Below are 19,087 nucleotides of genomic sequence, written 5' to 3'. Positions count from 1 at the left end.
TTGTCAGATTTATATTGTCAGGTTCAAGAATGAGCAGAGAAGAAAATGAAGGATTAGATTCAGAAGACCAGTCGAAGTTTATTAATATACTGCTTTATACTTGCAGAGTGTCTTGTGAAATTCGAGGTTGAATTTAAATTAGCAGTGCTCTGTAAATCTCAGAATGTTCTAAGAACTATGTTATTGAAAAACATGGAAAATATACATATGAAAAGTTGTAATCACTGTCAGGATTTATATTCCCAACACTGAACCATCATATGCTGAACATGGATATTGTGTTACAGTGGGTTCAACTGTGGGCAACAGTGAATCTGATTAATCCGTGTCCAACTGTTTAAATTACATGAAAAAAAGCAAAAAGAAAACAATACATTAATGTGTTCACAGATTTCCATAGTAAACACAGGCTTGTGATTTCAAAAAGAATGCCTTTAATAAAAATAATTTCTTTTAACATAGGCAGTGTCATCCAGTCTGCAATATTTTATTTATTTCTTATACATTTTTCTAAGATAAAAACAATCAAGATTTCATTTTGTGAAAAGATGTCATTTTAATAAGCAGATATACAGTAACTGATATAAAAAAGAGCTTGCTACATTACTTATTGTTTGAAGGTAACTGAGTAAGCTACTCATAAGATTGGATGGGCAAATTTTATTCATTTTTAAGAGAAAAATATTAACCCCAAAATTATGTTATTTGTCTGTTTTTGATCTTGATAAATCATAAGATTGAAAGAAATAGATGGAAATTATTGACCAGAAAAACATTGGGGTTTTGTTACATATGGCAAATATTTAATTATTAATGCTTCATAATAACTAACATAGTGCATTTCCAGAAGACATCATAACCGTATATCCTAAGTGGCAGTTTCATTGTTTTACCATTTCATATGGTACAGAAGAAATGTGTTCCACTAGTTTAGTGCTATATAGCATCCAAAATACTTTAGTCATTAATGAAGAGAGATTATTAAGAACTTAAATAAGCACATAGCTATATAAACTTATAACTTAATTAGGTTTGGGTGGTGGTTTGTTGTTTTGGGTTTTTTCCTTATACAGAAGATGACTTAATTAAATGTAGTTTGGTCTTATAAAAACAATATGATAATGTAAGGGCATCAATGCAATGTAAAATTATGCAGCTAAAGAGAGATACTTTTGGAATTGCAAGTGGAACCCTGACTGTGACTGAAAACTCATTTGTGTACAATTTTGTATGCTTTAATTAGTGTCTAAGCATGCAATTTAGCATATTTTTCAAAAGGATAATGGAGGTGGTTCCTGTCAGCAGTTGCATACTGATTGATTCTTCGTGTTCATTAGCGTGCATAACCCTTCCAAGATGTGCTCTTCGTGTGTTTTATAAAATATCTTAATAGTTGCTTCATTTGAACAAGGAGGACTTTTTATCAGCCAAGTGAATCTTTGTGTACTTTAGTACTAATGAAGCTAAAGCAATATTTCCTAATTCATCCATTCATAAGGGAAGTTTCTCAGAATATTTACTCTATCACAAAGTTTAAATGTTGTTCGTTTCTTTTTAAATAGTTTATGAGCCCATGGTCTGTTCACCACCATTTATGTAATTCTATTAACACAGTGTATGCATAAAACTTACTAAGACACATACTTTGGATACAATACAGTGCAATAGCATTTGGATCTTAGCCTAAATGTCCTCAGCTGTCTCTAAAAAATCAAAACTTGTTGAGCAGGGTTTCTTAGAAAATGGGAATAGCATGTATTCATCTGTTAGTAATTGTAACTGTTGGATTGGAAGATTAGTGCATGAAGATGCTACTGTTGTAATGAAAAACATAATGCTCTATGTTTTAATTTTGTATTTTAGTTATTTGGATGGAAATCAGTTTACTCTTGTTCCAAAAGAGCTTTCCAACTACAAGCATTTAACTCTCATGTAAGTAGTTTAAGAGCAACTTTCTCTACTGGAATGAGAATAAAAACCAACCACAAACCAAAACACTCTACTCTGTTATACTTGGGTTTAGTTATAAGTTACTTATATGAAAATAAGCTTAAAATCTAAATTTTAGCAAATATATCACCCAGTCACATTTTATAATGGAAGATATTTTATTCTATTTCTACACATAGTTTTATTCTATGTTCTACACATAATTTTTTATAAATGTAATTGGGTAATTGGGGCAAGGTGTTAGTGTAATACAAGATCCATAAAAGCACTACAATGATTTAATTTACAAAAGGAATCTTTCTGTGATATCCTTCACTCTAGTATGTTTCACACAGGAATAGCACATAGAGCTGTTGGAACACCCTTCTGTTTCTCCCACAATACATGGTTTAATGACTCAGGAAGAGAGCCTTACAAATGCCTTACTCTCAATTCTATTGCTGACTCACTCTGTGATTTCAAGCAAATCACTAGCTGCTCTAAAATTTATTCCCTCTATTTCATGAGTTATTTGAATATAATTTCTCTACCTTGTAACAGTACAGTAAGAGAAATGGGAAGACTGTCCCTATAAATAGCTGTAATTGCATGGACTTTGTTAGAACTATAAAAATTTATACCAGCTGAGGCTGAACTGAAGGCAGTTTGTGGTTTCGTTATAATCGGAGTAAAAAGTGGAGAGGAGTAACAAAATCCCTTAAACTTTTTAAATTTTTTTTGCTGCAAAATTGAAAATGGTTTGGTGTTTGAAACCAAGAACTTGATTTCCTTTACCTACCTCACTCACTTAAAAATGGTCAAGATCACAAATTCAGAAAAAAAAACACATTTCCAAAACCTTTTGTATTTTGCAAATAATATCAGGAAGAAATCCATTTGGTATTCTCAAAGGTATACAGAGTAGAACCTATAGGAAATCTCTGTGGGTTGTTTACAGGAGTTATGAGAGATCTAACTTGCAACACAGAAGATACAAACAGTGGAATCTCAGTATGAGATGCAAGTGTAAAGATTGGACTGTGCAGTAACAGTATTAGTGCAGACTAGATGTATGTCTACAGATTAATTAGAGGCATAGTAATAAGGCTTCCATCAGAGAGACTAAGTCATGGTCTCTTTTTGACAGACACAGCCAGAAATCATACAACTTTACCTCCTAATCAGAAAATACATGAAAACAATTTATCAGACAAATATAATACAATAAATTATAGAGTAACAGTAAATAAAATGCAAATTCAAGTAGTATTAACAGTTTCTATTTATCAGACCTGTGGGGCACATCATTGTAATCTCTTCTGAATGTATCCTCCTGCTGCTGCTGTGAAGCTGAGAATGTTACTCAGCTGTGTTTGTACAGCGAAACCACTCTGCATAGCTCTCCTCTAGCCAAACAAGGAATTACATATAAGCTTCCTGAGTTGCAGGTTAACAAGGAAAACTGTTTATTTTTAACTTTTTCTTTCTCTTCTGAATAGAGCACCCTGTTTATTATTATGAGTCAGTTGTCCTAAACACTTTCAAGAAATTTGAAGCAGCATAGCTGTTCAACATTATTCCAGTTAAATATCAAGGTCCTGTCAGAACCAAATGCTGTATTTCACCACAAAATACAGTAAACAATAGTGAAATAGTCTTAAAGTGAAAACTGAAGCACAGTATGGAAATAAAGAAAAAGCAGTATTGACATTTGGTGTAGCTTCTTCAAAGCTGCTTTGAAGCTACCAGTGTATCACTCCAGCTTCCATCATACTTATGTTTAAGATTTTATTAGAATATTGAACAAGAAGAAAGATGTTAAAGGCTTTCTCTGTAAATCTTGGCTAGTGTTCTTTGTAATAATAGCTCTGGGCTTTGATGTCTTCAGCATATAAGTGTTAGGTAGAGTATTATGCTATTTGCTCAGATGTCATTAGGGACAAGACCAGAAGGAGTTCCAATTTAAAACATGGCTTTCATTTCTATACCTGGGTTCCTGTAGCTCTGCATTATTAACTCAGTAGCATGAACAACATTGCTATTGTGTAAGAATGCATCGCGCTGCTTTTTCTTCTGTGTTGAAATGAAAATGCTTTTCACTGATCAAGCTTAAAGGCTTGCTGGGCTTGTGTATGGCATGTGAAAATAAAAATATGTGCTACTTTAAATACTGATACTCATGATGATAATATTTCTACTAATAAAAATAATGTGTCTGTCCATTTAAGTTGCAATGTTTTAAGACTGGGGCAGTCACTTTATGGTCTGAATTTCTACATTTATTTTTTGTAGAGATTTAAGTAACAACAGAATCAGCACTCTTTCTAATCAGAGCTTCAGCAACATGACTCAGCTGCTCACCTTGTAAGTTTAAACATGTAACAGTGACTCTTTGGAAGCATTATGGTGTGGTTATTTTTGTTTGTTAGTTTTGTTTTTTTTTTTTTTGTCTTGGAAAGAAAGGTCATTTAGTTTATATTAAAGCTTGCTGATTTTGGAGGCTGTAAAATAACTTGTTTGCTAACTGGCTATGTGTGCAAAAGCTGGATTTGGCCATGCTCTACATTGTTACTGAATGGCTGATATACTTGCTGACACTGTTCTATATATTTACAGAATTCTTAGTTACAACCGCCTGAGGTGTATTCCTGCACGGACTTTTGATGGATTGAAATCACTTAGGCTGTTGTAAGTATTTACTGTTTGACTATTACTATTTTCCAGAATTTTTATTTGTGTACTTGTGGTAGTTTGGGTGTTACCCACCCCCACACACACTTTGGAAATCACCCAGACCAGACATAGCCATCTCTGGAAATTTGAATGAAGCTTATATTTAGAGTTTAGCAGAATATACAAGCAGATATTTACAGGATATACAGTTATATACAGAAATAGACAAGGTAAAAGGTCATACAGAAACACAACAGCCCTCCCAGAAACCTGAGTCCCCAGAAGAGGCTCCCAACTGCCCTTCCGCCTTCCCCGCCCCCCCCCCCCCGCAACCTTACCCCAGTCCCAAGGAAGAATGGAGATTCAGCCAGGGGGTTAGGAAGCAAAGTAGATTAATCAGAGAAATTGCAGAGAGGCTAGAGAGAGAAAATGCAGCTCAGAGCTCCCAAGCAGAACGACTCCCTTATCTATGTTTGGATTCTTGTTCTTATACATCTCAGCAAGCCTGTGAGTGAAGTAGACATCACCATTGTTTTCCTTCCACAGCCTGTAATCTAATCCTTCTCACCAAAACATTCTAGCTAGCTTCAAACTAGCACAGTACTGCAGACAGAAAATCAGTTACTAGATTTTAAAAGTTCTCAAATACTTAAGAAGTGATAATTACATAGCCTTAAAAATCTAAGTGGCTTCATTGTGGGGAAGTACACTCTGAAAGTGCTTCAGAAGAACTGACCCTGGACAACATTGTATATGCAAACATATCTTTTACTTTTCTGCTTTTTAATCTTGATTGTATCTTCTCTCTTTTTTTGTGTGTGTGTTGTGTTCTTCTTTGTTACAAGTGTAACAAAAATGCCATAAGGGTAAATTCATCAGTATATATGAGGGAGTTTTCCGACTGAATTTCAAATATTTTTATTCCAGCAACGAATTTCTTTGTTTCTTGTTTCTTTTAGTATTTTCTTTTCAAAACCATTACATCATGGCTAACTACTGCTAATCACTAATTGAAACAGCATAAAAATGGACAGAGGAAAATAGAGAACAGTCAGTCCAGTTAACAGCGTCAGTCTGTCATTAAAAACTAAACCAAAACAAAATCCAAAGAACTCCCCCAAAACCTAAAGATTGTTTCTTGACAGTCTCCTGCAGGACATGTAAATTTTGCCTCCATTTAGGTAGCTTATAATCATTTAATTGCTTAGTTGGATTAAATACCTCAAGAATGGCATTAAGCTATAACTTCAGTTATTTTATATGCATATGAGTAATTTCAGTAACCGTGAATGTTAGCTGTGTATATATGCGTGTAACTGAATGACTTTATAGAATAGAAGATATATTTTGGGCAGATTTGCTGTAGGAGAGATAATGTTAGGCCAGGAATTGATGCTTAATGTTTTTAATTCTTTACTTTTACTATAAAATTAGCACAATAACCCTAATACTAATATTAATAAACAGTCAATGCCTGTATTTTCCATGAATCCATGAAAGATTTTTTTAAAGTAGAAACATAATTCATAGGAATTTCAGGGAATTACTTGAAAAGTCAAAAATAATAACTCTTCTGCTCTTCCTAAATGCAGTTAGTAAGTTGCAGAAGTGTGCCTACTTTTACTGACCTTTATTATTTCAATTTTTAAAAAATCATATTTATAAAAATTATTATGGAAATTCAGGATAAAAATAAATATAAAATATATTTCCAGTTAAAAAAACACAGACACCCCAAACCAGCTGCAAAACCTCTGTTACTGGAAGAAAAGTAGGAAAAGCTGAAAACTTTCTATAGAAGATGAAATTTGCAAAGATACCTGGCTGATTTTTATGCCTATGTGTTGTTCTATTTGTTTTCTTCTTAAGGTCTTTGCATGGCAATGACATTTCTGTTGTTCCCGAAGGAGCTTTTAATGATCTTTCAGCATTATCACACCTGTGAGTATTCAGATGATGACTGTAATTTTTATGGTATGTTTAGCAAATTTCACAGAGTTGAACAAAGACAAAATGCAAAGACAAACTTTTGGAAATGAAGCCTAAAGATGCTCTGGGCTGAGTTAGAAAGCGTGCAGCCAGGTGACTGAAGGTAGTGGTTACTCCCTTCTGCCTGACTCTTCTAAGGCCTCATCTGGAATATGTGTTCATTTCCTACAGTACAAAGATGATGTGTATGAACTAGAGCAAATCTAGGATGGAACAAGGAAGACTGGGAGATAGATAGATCATATGAACTCAGGAGGGGAGGCTAAATGAAGTGGACTTAGTAAGAATAAGAGTCAATAGTCACAAGCTGGAACAATGGAAGTTTGAACATAATGAAAAAGTTTTCACTGTGAGAGTGGTTCAGCTTTGGAATAAGTTTCCCAAAGAAGCAGAAGAATCTCTATCCCAGGAGATTTGTGCTTAGCTGGGCACAACCCTGAACAGCTCCCTCTCTGAATTTAAACCCTGCTTTGTGCAGGAGGTGAGACTAGATGACCTCCAAGAATGCCCTAACTTATTCTGTATTTCTGTGTCAGTGTCTGGTAGATTGACATTAAATGAAAGGCATATGATTTCAAAATGTAATTTTCAGTGGGTACATAGATTAGAGCAAGATACCTGTCTGTAAAACTGATTATGTTCATGGACAGTTGCTAACTCTTAGCTTGCAATTGAGGAGTAAGTTCACTTGTGCCTTTAGATACATCTGGGTTTTAGGTTTCTGAACAGCTGCATTAAAAGCTTCATTATCTGTTTCTATTTCAGTTTATATAATTTACATTTAATTTGCCATCTCTCAGAAATCTGATGGTACTGATTAAGCTTTAAGTCATTGATAATTCATTCAAATGCTACTATTTAACTAGCTTATCTGCATGAAACATCACTAAAACTTACATAGATTTGATTGTTGCTGGTGGTTATCCTTGCTAACATTCTGATTTTAGCATTGCAGTTGTGCTACCTTGGCTTAGGCTAATATTCACTTCTGCAGATATGGAGTGGACAAATTCTAGGTGTTTGTCCATGCATGAGAAGTTCCTTGTCTGGTTTTTATTAATGCTCTACCTTAAGCTAAACTGAACAAGTGTATATGTTTTCTTGTGTTAGGATGTATGTAGCAATAATTAAGAGAGGTCTTCCTGATCTATGTGGCAGAAAAGAGGGTTTCAGCAGTGGTACTTTCTGCTGCTTTTGCTTGCTTACCAAAGCCTCCTGGATCCAAAGTTGTGGAACCACCTGGAAAAAAAGTACTGAAACATCTGTTGAAGGAGGATGTTCTAATACTGCCATTTGACTGAGTATGCATGTCAAGGTTATCTGATGAAAGTTTTCTGGTGGTTATGTTTCTTAGAAGGGACATGACTGCATCTTTATAGAACAGCATAATGCTTCAATCCTCCAATTTAACCACACAACATACCATCATTCTCATAGTTTTAAGAGTATAGTATCTAGCACCGAAAATAGAAACTTAACCTTGATAGAAATTACTTCTGAACATGTCTAGCTAAATTATTTTTTAACTGTTTTTATTCTTTTTATTTCAAGAAATGGATTTACTTTCAGAACAGGACAATTCTTATGTAGTGACCACAAAGCCAGGATAATGTAGCTTTATTTACTTAAGCACTGGAAACCTCTTAGAGAATTCTGCACATAGCTGTGAGTTCAGTGGGAGAGCTCCAAGGAGGAAATAATTAAATCAAATTTGGAAGCTTAAAAACAGATGGTTTGTACCAGCCTGGGAGCCATAAACTGAAAAGGAAAAATATCAGGGTGGAACCCACTGGGGTTGCCTTGGCTGCTTCGGAAGAAACACTTTATTCTTGCTAACTTAATTTCCCAGTATCGGTTTCATTCTGCTGATGCAGTGGATCTTGGCCACCCCATACCAACAGTGAAACAGACCTAGTTAATATTGGCTCTCCAAAGTTCACACATAATGCAGCTAAGAATAGCTAGGTTTCTGGGCCATGTTTACTCCTGAAACTATCACTTCTTGATCTAGAACCCAGTCCTGACACTTCATACTCTTATGGTAAATTTGGTGGACTTGTGTTTTGAATTTTTTTTTTTTTTTACAACCTGTTTTCTGGCTTCTCTTTGTAAAAGCAAGCATATATGACTTAATTCACTTTTTGTTGTTTGCTTTCCACAGGGCTATTGGAGCAAATCCTCTTTATTGTGATTGTAACATGCAGTGGCTATCTGACTGGGTAAAATCAGAATACAAAGAACCTGGTATTGCACGTTGTGCTGGTCCTGGAGAAATGGCAGATAAACTTCTGCTCACAACTCCTTCGAAGAAATTTACTTGCCAAGGTAATGTTGTTGATTTCTCTCTTTGAAGTGTCAATTTTTAAGTTTTGCAGAGCTGAACTGTGAAATAAGAATCTTATGTGCTCTAAATACATTTATTATTATAACATTTTCACCCTGTCATCATTCCCCCATTCCATATACTTAAGATGTACACATCAGTTCCACTCAAGAACTATATTTATTTTAAAGACTTCAACACCTATTTCTTTGTGAATAGATGGAGGAAAAAGGTCTTTGAACTAGCCATACAGTATTTCTCAGTACACAGATGTATGTGGATACTTGGCAGTGTCTCAGTTACGAAATACATTTTAAGCCTCTACACTTAGCCAAGGAATACATATTTCCTTCAGTTTACAGTAAACTCCTAAATACATCCATAATCCTTGCAGTCCACAATTAATTGCATCAATGTTTCCTCTGATTTTTCAGAAGGAAAGCATGAACCAAAAAATACCCAAACGTATAGATAAAGGGATGTGATTTCCTCTAGAGATCTCATTCTAAAATGTTTGTCAGGGCTTGCACCAAGAGTGTTTGTCTCCATGTTGGTACCAATGTTGCAGGCATTTATAACACAACTTCTTGTCCATTAATTCCTAGGTTTATATTCTGGGCCTTGCTATTTTATTTGGTTTTTAGAAAAGTACCTTTTTTACTTGAATGGAGAGAGAACTTGGTTTGTTTTGCTGTTTAATTTTTCTCAATTCCATTCATTTTACCCTCATAAAATACTTTGAAAATGTAGAAAGCTTCTGCTCTAACTTCATTTCTAATAATTCTGATTTAGAATCATTGAAATCCTCCAACTGTAAAAAAAAAATCTATAATTATGTGTGCTTATACTTGTAAGCCATTATTAATCTTACATTTTTTCTAAGACATCAGATAAATATGATCTTAAGTCTTGTAGAAGTAACTCATTCTTACAGTCTAGGTAACCTTTGATTTGACTTTATCTGTTAATGTGTCTTCAAAGGTGAGGTTAATAACTTTGTAATTTCTTCCTTAAAAAAGCAGTGGGACTTTGATGGAGTTTGTCTCATCTGAAGTTCTTCTTTTCTGTGCATTCATCCTATTTAGTCTTCTTTCATTAGGCTTTCAGTCAAAAAACTTTTGTAAACTTATCAAAAATCTTCTGTAAACATAAACCATTGCAATCCATTTTGTTGCTTGTGATGCCAGTGAATTGTCTTTCCCTTTAAATCCTCCTTGCAATTTTTAGACAGCACATGTCTGAGGTCAGGCCTGTGGTCACTGCATATAGTACTATGTGTTCCAAACTCTCTTAGTCTACCTTTAGACAGGACATTTGTTGGCCAGTCTGATCATCTTCTCTACAAGCATCCACTGAACTTAATTGCAGATATGTTCTTATGGCGTCCTGTTGCAGGGATATAAATGAAAGAATATTTACATGGACACGAAGGACTTGTTTGGTTATTTTTCAGTTCTGCCAGTTTTAAAAACTTATCAACCCTGCCTGCAGTCTTGGTTATGTTTCTATCAGACAATCCAGAAAGTATATCTTACTCCCTCTTGCCCATCAGAAAATATCCTTTATGTTATTATGCAGGGTAAGAACTGTATTTGTTTCACTTCCAAGAGTGGAGATCTGGTATTATGGATACCTTTGAAAGAAAATAATTTCCCTGCCACTGTCCTATGAAGATGCTCACAGTTGCAGATTGCAAATCAGCAGCTTTTCAGTAACATGATGGCCCTGTAGACGTTATGTGTCTATTACTCAAAGATAAGTAATTTTATCTTTTGCTTAAAAAATGGACTGCTGAATAGAAATTAGGGAGATGCTATATTCCTGTTAGAACCAAAATGTTAGGCTATGCTGAGTGAGAATATGCTGAGAGCATCTTCTGAAGTTCTGCTATTGTATATATTTATGGGAAAAGAGTAACGTGTAATTCTCTCTTATCAGTATCTGTGGGTTTAGCTGAAAGTGAAATGGATGCTTAAATTTTACTAACGTCATGAGTAGTTACCAGTGAAAAAGAGCATTTTAAAAGGAAGTCTTGTCTCAGTTCTAAACCCCATAAAACCACTGTGCCTTACTCTATGATTTTTTTTAAATCCAAAAATAATTTCTTAGTATTTTTCTTTCAGTTGTTTTTCTACATTGATGAGGTTTTTTTTTTCCCCCTTTCTAATGTGGCCTCTAACAGATTCTCAATCTTTTAACCCTTTTACCATCCATGCCCTGCTTCTAGAGATTCCAGGGCCTTGTGGTTTTCTGATACCAGGTAAGGTTATAAATAGAACCGGAATGGATGATGTGATTAAGAATGGACCTTCTGACCTTCCTTTTGTGTACCTCAAGCAAACTTCTTTCCTGAGACACGCATGTTTACTGTTTGTTTTACCCTGTAGTGGTGAATTTAGAGCTGATTCTTCATTTGGCAAATTGTGTGAACAGTTTTGTTATTTTAAAGACCTGAGCTTGAGGTCTGAAAATTACCTGAAAGATTGTTTCCCCTACTGCATTGTACTAAAATCAGTTATTTCATTAGCAGCTTTAGTATAAGTGTTTTGGTGTAGATACTTATTTTGAGGCCATAAGCAAGAGACAATGGGAGTAATAAGATGACAGAGTTCAAAGTTTTTACTGCTACAGATTTCTTTTGAGAGGGTTTGTGCTATGTTTTTCTTCAAAAAAGTTAGTGATGTGTGTGTTTGTCAATAACATGTGTTTAAGTTTTTGTTGTATGCAAAACAACACTGCCTATTTTTTTACTTTATTTCAAGGGGTTTTTTGTTTTCCCATTTAGGGCTCACTCAAGCATATATATGACCACAATATAAAAAACTTAGCACTAGGCTATGAACCCAGTTCTTTTACATACATGAGTCTTTCAACACGTGCAAGCAGGAAGCAGAAAGGAATGGTAGAGAGCAAATGAAAATAGGTTACCCAGTGGTTTTTAGTTCATGCTAAATAATTATCATTTTACTGCATGCAAAGTAGAGAAGAGAATATGTTAAACATAAACAGCTAAGGCAGTGAATGATGGACTTCCAGGCTATAGCATGATGTTACAATTTATTTTTTTTAAGTCTGTGCCCCTTGCACCTTATTTTATCACAGAACCTCCTAATGTACTTTAGCAATAATAAGTGGTAGTCTAGAATACACAGGCAGGACTTTCTAGATGCTAATTCTATGGTGTTTGTTTCAATTCTTCTTCATCTGCTTTTTTTGCTGGCCTACTAGAAAATTTAATCAGATACAGATTTCTCTTTCAGAGTAAGGTAATGAAGACAAGAATAATCAATGATCCATAAAGATTTTCCCTTTGGCAATAAGGACCTTGTCACAGATTACCATGTTCAACCCTATGGGTTTTCTTGGAAGCTGTGACACAGCAGGATACCAGCAACTGCAGATTACAAAATAAAAAATAAAATCAAAATAAAATCAACCAACCCCCAAAAATCAGCCTCTGTTTGTCTGACACCTCCTGCTGAGGTTTCATAATCATATTGCTTCCTTCCATGCCAGCTCCTTTACACAGACTTATCTGAGATTAACTTAAGAAAGGTAAGATCTAAGCATAAAAAAGTGCCCTGGTAGCTCCAAAAACTTTGCAGTCTGGCTTACTCTGAGTAAGGCCTGTTATGGAGCAGTGATGCAGTTCCTGCAGTAGGTCTCAGGAGCTCGGTGGCTGTGTCTAGTTAGAATAAATGAGTAGTTATTCCTTTAAAAGTACAAATCTCCTGTGGATAACTGAAGCTTTTCATCACAGGTCCAATCTGAAATCAAACTGGAGGCAGTAATGTCATCAGCACATTAGAGCTGGAAACAGTGGAGAATATATATCTATGTTCCTCTCGCATATAAGTTCTCTTACAGTAATCAAACTTTCTATCACAAACACTGTCTTTGTAAAAGTGATTTATAATTTTTAGCAAATAGCTAGTGATGTCCTTGGTGGTTTGACCAAAAAAAAAAAAAAAGAAATAATAAATTGACGATTCCCAACTTAAACATTCATTATGAAAAGGCTGGATTAAAGTTGTAAAACAGGAGGAAAATCAATCAATATCTAAAAATATTGATATGATAGGGATAAGATTTACGTAGGCCAAATCTCTAAGTCTAGCTTGTGAAACAAGATTTTGTCAATATCCATTTCTGAATCCTGTTGTTATAATCATTAATACAAGAAACTGGATTGTAAGCATGGATTGCAGTCCTGATTTTCACACAGATTCATAGTATGGCTTACATTATTTGTTAGATGACCTATTGCTATGCAGTGCTTGCACAGAACAGTGACCAAATCCATAAGGGAGCAAAGCACAATATGTCCAAGCTAGTTATGATCACATAGCTTGGACAATGCAATTTACATTACACTTCACAGATGTTCAACCTATTTACAGTAATATTATAGGAACATTTTTCCAGTCTTGTGAACCTGCTAATTAAAAAAAAAATATTGACAAAAGCATTTTAAAAATAGTGTTTTCAGTAACACCATCAAGGAAAAGACTTCAAACTGTGAAAGCCCTTTTTCTCATAGGCAAATTTTACCCCCTAGATAGTGAAAAGCTGAAATTCTATATTGTGTTGACACAAAGGGAATGGTAATTATCTTAGAAAAGAACTGTACTGATTTCAGATAATGTGATGTGGGAACCACTTCAGGATAAGCTTCTGTTTGTTTGTATGTTTTTGTTTTCTTTGGGGTTTTGTTTGTTTGTTTAAACAAAACAAAATGATAACAAAACAAAAAAATCAGCCCCAAATTTATTTGGTCCTGCCAGAAGAATTGAGAACAGTCAAGCATATTCTGTACATATAGAAAAGCCATAACAACTAAAATACAATTTTCATAGAATCATAGAAAGGTTTAGGTTGGAAGGGACCTCAAAGATCATTTAGTTCCAACCCTCTGCCATAGGCAGGGACACCTCCCATTAGAACAGGTTGTTCAAAGCCTCATCCAACCTGGCCTTGAACACCTCCAAGGAGGGAGCAGCCACAACCTCCCTGGGTGTTTTACACCCTCACTGTAAAGAACTTCATTTTTAAATTGAAGGAAACATGGCAGATATATCCTGTCAAATATAAATTAATAGTTGCTTGCTTCTGACTATCCAATTTGTATTTTTAAGGGCCCACCGATGTTAATATTCTTGCGAAGTGTAACCCCTGTTTATCAAATCCATGTAAAAATGATGGAACCTGCAACAATGATCCAGTTGACTTCTACAGATGTACTTGCCCATATGGTTTCAAGGTAGGTACTAAATGGAGAAGGAAAAGCTTACCGAAACATAAGCATCTCCTTAAAATCCTTGAAGTTTCATTTGGCTTCCTTCCACTTGTGTTTGCATTTTCTTCTTAAATTGTAATTGTCGTTCTCTGCATAGGGTCAAGACTGTGATATTCCAATTCATGCTTGTATTAGTAACCCATGCCACCATGGAGGAACTTGTCATTTGAAGGAAGGAGAAAAAGATGGTTTCTGGTAGGTTGTTTTAAATTGGAGTAACAGGATGGAAAGCTGCTTAGTTGTATACACTGAAATAATGTTGTTGTTAGTCCTTGGTGTCTCTGTTTGCCAGTAAAAGCACCACAAAGGCAAGGCAGACTGTCAGCACTTCAGAAGTTCTCAGAACATGTTGCTGTCCTTGGAAACGCTTTGAAACTGTTAAAAACAATAATAAATGACTGTGATTAGTCGAGGCATATCAGGTCAAGATAACATAGTATTGGCTCCATTATGCTAATTAATAGCTAGCTAGATCCCTGCTGAAAAGATCTCACAATTCATCTGTTGTCATGTGTATTACTTCCACAGACAGCATGTAAATGATAAAACATAAATCCCAGTGAAACACAAAAATTAATGATTCATTTGAAACTCACTATGCTAGCAGATAAACATGCTGTGAGCATTTTTAATCTTGAGTTATTTAATCACACAGTACAATTACTCCAGATGTACTTCATGAATTATGAAATAAAGTTCTTTAGCATTCTTATGTGAAATTATCAGCCATTTAATAATCTACACCTCAAGCTTGTTAGAATTGACACTTCAAAAAGATACATTCATTATCCTGCAATTCATTATGACATTATTCTCATTTTTTTAATCCAAATTTTGCCCAAAGATTCAAGAGCTTTCTATTAAAAATTAAGCACATACATCTTAATACCGTGCTGCTAGAATTTAAAGTGACGTTGCCACATCTCAGCATGTGACACTTTCCATTTATTTGCTTAAACACTACGTATTTTGAAAATCAAAGCAATCTGATAATGAGTGCTGCAGAAATTAGAGAGAGTACATATTGCATGAAAATGTATGTGCAGTCATGTTTGAGTGATCTATTACATTTAGTAACTATTTTGATGTTTGTGTCTTGTACAAAGAGAAGGAAAAGGAATTACTACTTTGAAGAGTTTATAGAGGTTTTGCTTTTATCTGTCAGTGCATGTACAGTGCATGGAATGTTAAACAGGGCTTCACATCGGTGCATTTAACATACTAATCTCTGATTCCATAGTCTTTTCCATGTGTTTAACTTTAAAAAAAATCATTTTGCATAAGAAAACTCATGTAATAGTATAAAGGTAGCACACTTCTCAAAAGGCATGTTCAGTGATTTCATAGAATTGTCAGGGCTGGAAGGAGCCTTAAGGATTATCTAGTTCCAGCCCCCCTGCCACAGGCAGGGGCACCTCACATTAGATCAGGTTGCTCAGAGCCACATCCAGCCCAGCCTTAAAAGCCTCCAAGGATGGGGCCTCCACCACCTTCCTGCACAACCTGTTCCTGCATCCCACTGTCCTCATGGTGAACAGCTTCTTCCTAATGTCTGATCTAAATCTACCCTCTTCTAGCTTTGATGGGTTCGCTCTAGTCCTATCACTATCTGACACTCTAAAAAGTCCCTTCCCAGCTTCCTGGTAGCCCCCTTCAGATACTGGAAGACCACAATAAGATCTCCTCAGAGCCTTCTGCTCTCCAGACTGAGTAGCTCCAACTCTGTCTCCATAGGAAAAGTACTTAATTTCATTTAAGAAGCTCATTAAACTAAAGATTAAGGCACACATTTTAAAAGCTTTTTTTTATATATATATAAGTAATGTTTATTATGTATTTTGTGGTGGGTTTTTTTTCCATCTTACATGAACAACATTTCTTTATGGTATATTGACTATGAATTATTGTACCTAAATACAGAGGTTTCTGTCTGATCTCCTCAGCTAAAATGCACATGTGGTTAGTTTTGTGTTCTCCATTACAGGTGTACTTGTGCAGATGGATTTGAAGGTGAAAACTGTGAAGTAAATGTTGATGACTGTGAAGACAATGACTGTGAAAATAATTCTACTTGTGTGGATGGAATTAATAACTATACTTGCCTTTGTCCACCTGAATATACAGGTAGGAGTATAAGAGAAAATACAGGTTAATTCAAGAATTCCTATCAAAACAGTCATATTTTCCAGCTTGCAGGGAAATTAGCAGGTACAACTTCTTTGTTAGTTTTTAAAGTACAGCATTTTGATATTTAAAAGATCATTCAAAATATGCCCCTCCCTACTATTTATCTTATCCAGACACCTCTGTAACTGTAGAAAATGGAAAATTATCCTGCTTTTATCCTGTACACCTCATGTTACTAATAGGGTAGAAAAGGATTTGTCTGTGCCAGTAGGAAATGGAAATGGATGCCCACGAATTCCATTCTGTCTTCCATTAGTAATGGGGAAATGAAGAATGTGATGCTTTCTGTTCTAGCACACACACACGAACACACAGAGAAAAAATCATTAGAGAGTATCTAATTATTGGTTTCTGTTAGCTGGCAAACAAGCCAAAGCATTTGTCTCTGTGAGACAGAGGGTCTCTTGCTTGTTGTCATCACTTCTGTGGGAATGGAGGGTAGTTAGACCAGCAACACAGAGAACAAGTAGCATCTATTGTTTATATTGATCTTTTTATAGTTTCTCTAACTAAGCAGAACTATTTTTGTCTACCAGTTGACCACTACGAGAACACAGATTAAATTCACAAAACCATGACTTCAAATGCATGGAAAGGAAATGTAAAATCCACCATATAGTGGCAATTGACTCTACTCAGTCATCCCGTATCTTTATTTTAATCAATCAGTCAGATCTGAGCTCTGGAAAACTGAGAGGAGAAATTCTCTCCAATGTTAATTTAATTTACTGAAAACACAGCTAACTTCTTTTTAATCCAAAGTACTTTGATCAAGTAATTGAATTGTACAAATGTTTTCTGCTATTCAGATTTAAAGTCAGTGTTTAAATGTTGGAAGCCCTCACTGAGTGAGGATGATAGAACACAACTATAAGAAATACAACTTTATAAATCTAACCTGTGTATCCATTAAATACTTATACTGGGTAAATGGTTGCTAGAAATTTCCCATGCAGAATAAGCTGCAATACCTACAGCAATACAAGTGTAAAGTAGCCAGAATAAGGTATTTAAGAGTAAATGGATGGTTCACATTTGGAAGAACAGACCTCATCTTTTGCTTAAATAGAATACTGTTTTGCCAAGTACTGATATCTTACTGCCTAAGATCAACTGACAGTTCAGGGCTCAGAAAGCAGTAACAGGTAGCAGCATCAATAAGTAGAGACAGGTGTTTGCTATTTTTGCCACAACTAGTATTTCAGGCGTGTGTGTCAAGCTTCAGCTCACCTGGGATCAGCTGCTTTAAAATCTCCTTTAAAAATGAGATCAGATATTCTACTGTGTAGGCTGGAAGAAAGCAAACCAGTCACACTCTTTTTCAGTGGCTTCACTGTAAGAGTTTACATATATGTATTAGACAGCAGACAATTATTTTTTAAGTGCATTCCTCCTCTGCAGCTTCACAGGAGTTTCTACCTGTATCATTTGACACTGCTCTAGATGCACTTCACTGCTAGGGTCACTAGCTTGCTGTATTCACAGTTTGCCATGGGAAGGACTGCTTAAAAGCTTGTTTATAAGTGCTAGCCTAAAACTTTGATTAAATGTGCCTGATGTGTTTTACATCTACAGTTGAAACAGCAGTGATAGCATTTCTTTACACATCTATATGGTAAGGCAAAAAGGAGATTATTGGTAACATTTTAAAAGTTTGGATTGCAGTTGTGCTTCTTTAGTCAAAAGACAAGTTCTGTTATTTAATTCATAATTGTGCATCGTTCCAATAGGAAAAGTGTGAGTTTGTATGCCAAGTGCTTCTATTTCCTAACTGTAATTCTCTAAAAAGAAGAAATTTACAGATAAAATGCCTACTCGTAATCATTCATAATTTTGTCACCAGCCGTAAGATAAATCAAAACAATCTCTACTTAAAAGTAAGTTTAGTAGTTCTGCTTATTAAAAAATGTTTTTTAATCAAATCGTTTTTATCAAAACGAAACACAGATTTTTTTTTTTTTTAATATACCATGCCAGAACCTCAACCCATTTATTAGATAATTTGGTCAAGTGCTGTAGCAAAAGTTCATTTTTTCAGTCCACAGAATAAAGTACAAAATGCTACAATATACTATCTCAGAAAGCATCTGAGGATTGGACTGTGTGGACACAATGTGTGACATACCAAGTCATTTTTAAATTAAATTGCATAGAGGAAAATATCAAACAATTAACTACTCAAGGGATCTTCGTGTCTGTCATCCTTGATCTTGCTCATTAATGAACTTTCTATGTTAAGTGTTAGACTGACAGCACTCTGGACGCATCAGGATCTAGAAAAGGTAGTGTTTAGAATATGCAGTAAACCTAGAGTTGCCTCAAGTGCATAAGAGGTACTAAATTATTTATAGGATATTTTTATTCTCTAGCAATAGCCTGATTTGAAATATTCAATAACATAATTCCTGTCTTTTATGAGGAACTTTGGAAACATTTGGATTTTAGTATCTCTTGTAGTAGATGTGAATCAGATATGTATATTGTCTTTTTTAATGGAAGATACTAATAGGTTAACTATTAGGAAAACAAGTTATACATTCATTAGGCAAAGAGATTTTGAAATTCAGATATATTATCTCTTGTTAAGTTGCTGGAGACTGGGACAGTATACAGACCAGGAAAATTCCACCATGGATTTGTCCTGCTCTCTTTTAATTCCATCGGCAATACGTTGTATTGTCTGCATCTGT

The 19,087-nt window shown here is 35.0% G+C and overlaps 1 protein-coding gene across 3 annotated transcripts in view; it reads left to right on the top strand.

The window, feature by feature from the left end:
• SLIT2 (slit guidance ligand 2) overlaps positions 1-19,087 on the top strand; it is a 220,604-nt gene that overhangs the window by 177,006 nt on the left and 24,511 nt on the right. For all 3 annotated transcript variants that reach the window (XM_064151337.1, XM_064151341.1, XM_064151338.1), the window contains 8 exons: positions 1,864-1,932; positions 4,222-4,293; positions 4,546-4,617; positions 6,472-6,543; positions 8,753-8,916; positions 14,050-14,174; positions 14,308-14,405; positions 16,195-16,334. In XM_064151337.1, the coding sequence (XP_064007407.1) occupies positions 1,864-1,932; positions 4,222-4,293; positions 4,546-4,617; positions 6,472-6,543; positions 8,753-8,916; positions 14,050-14,174; positions 14,308-14,405; positions 16,195-16,334 (812 nt within the window). The remainder of the gene's footprint in view (positions 1-1,863; positions 1,933-4,221; positions 4,294-4,545; positions 4,618-6,471; positions 6,544-8,752; positions 8,917-14,049; positions 14,175-14,307; positions 14,406-16,194; positions 16,335-19,087) is intronic.

Source organism: Pogoniulus pusillus, chromosome 11 (assembly GCF_015220805.1).
Source record: "Pogoniulus pusillus isolate bPogPus1 chromosome 11, bPogPus1.pri, whole genome shotgun sequence".
Lineage (NCBI taxonomy): Eukaryota > Metazoa > Chordata > Aves > Piciformes > Lybiidae > Pogoniulus > Pogoniulus pusillus.
This window is presented reverse-complemented; position numbering and strand designations above follow the sequence as displayed.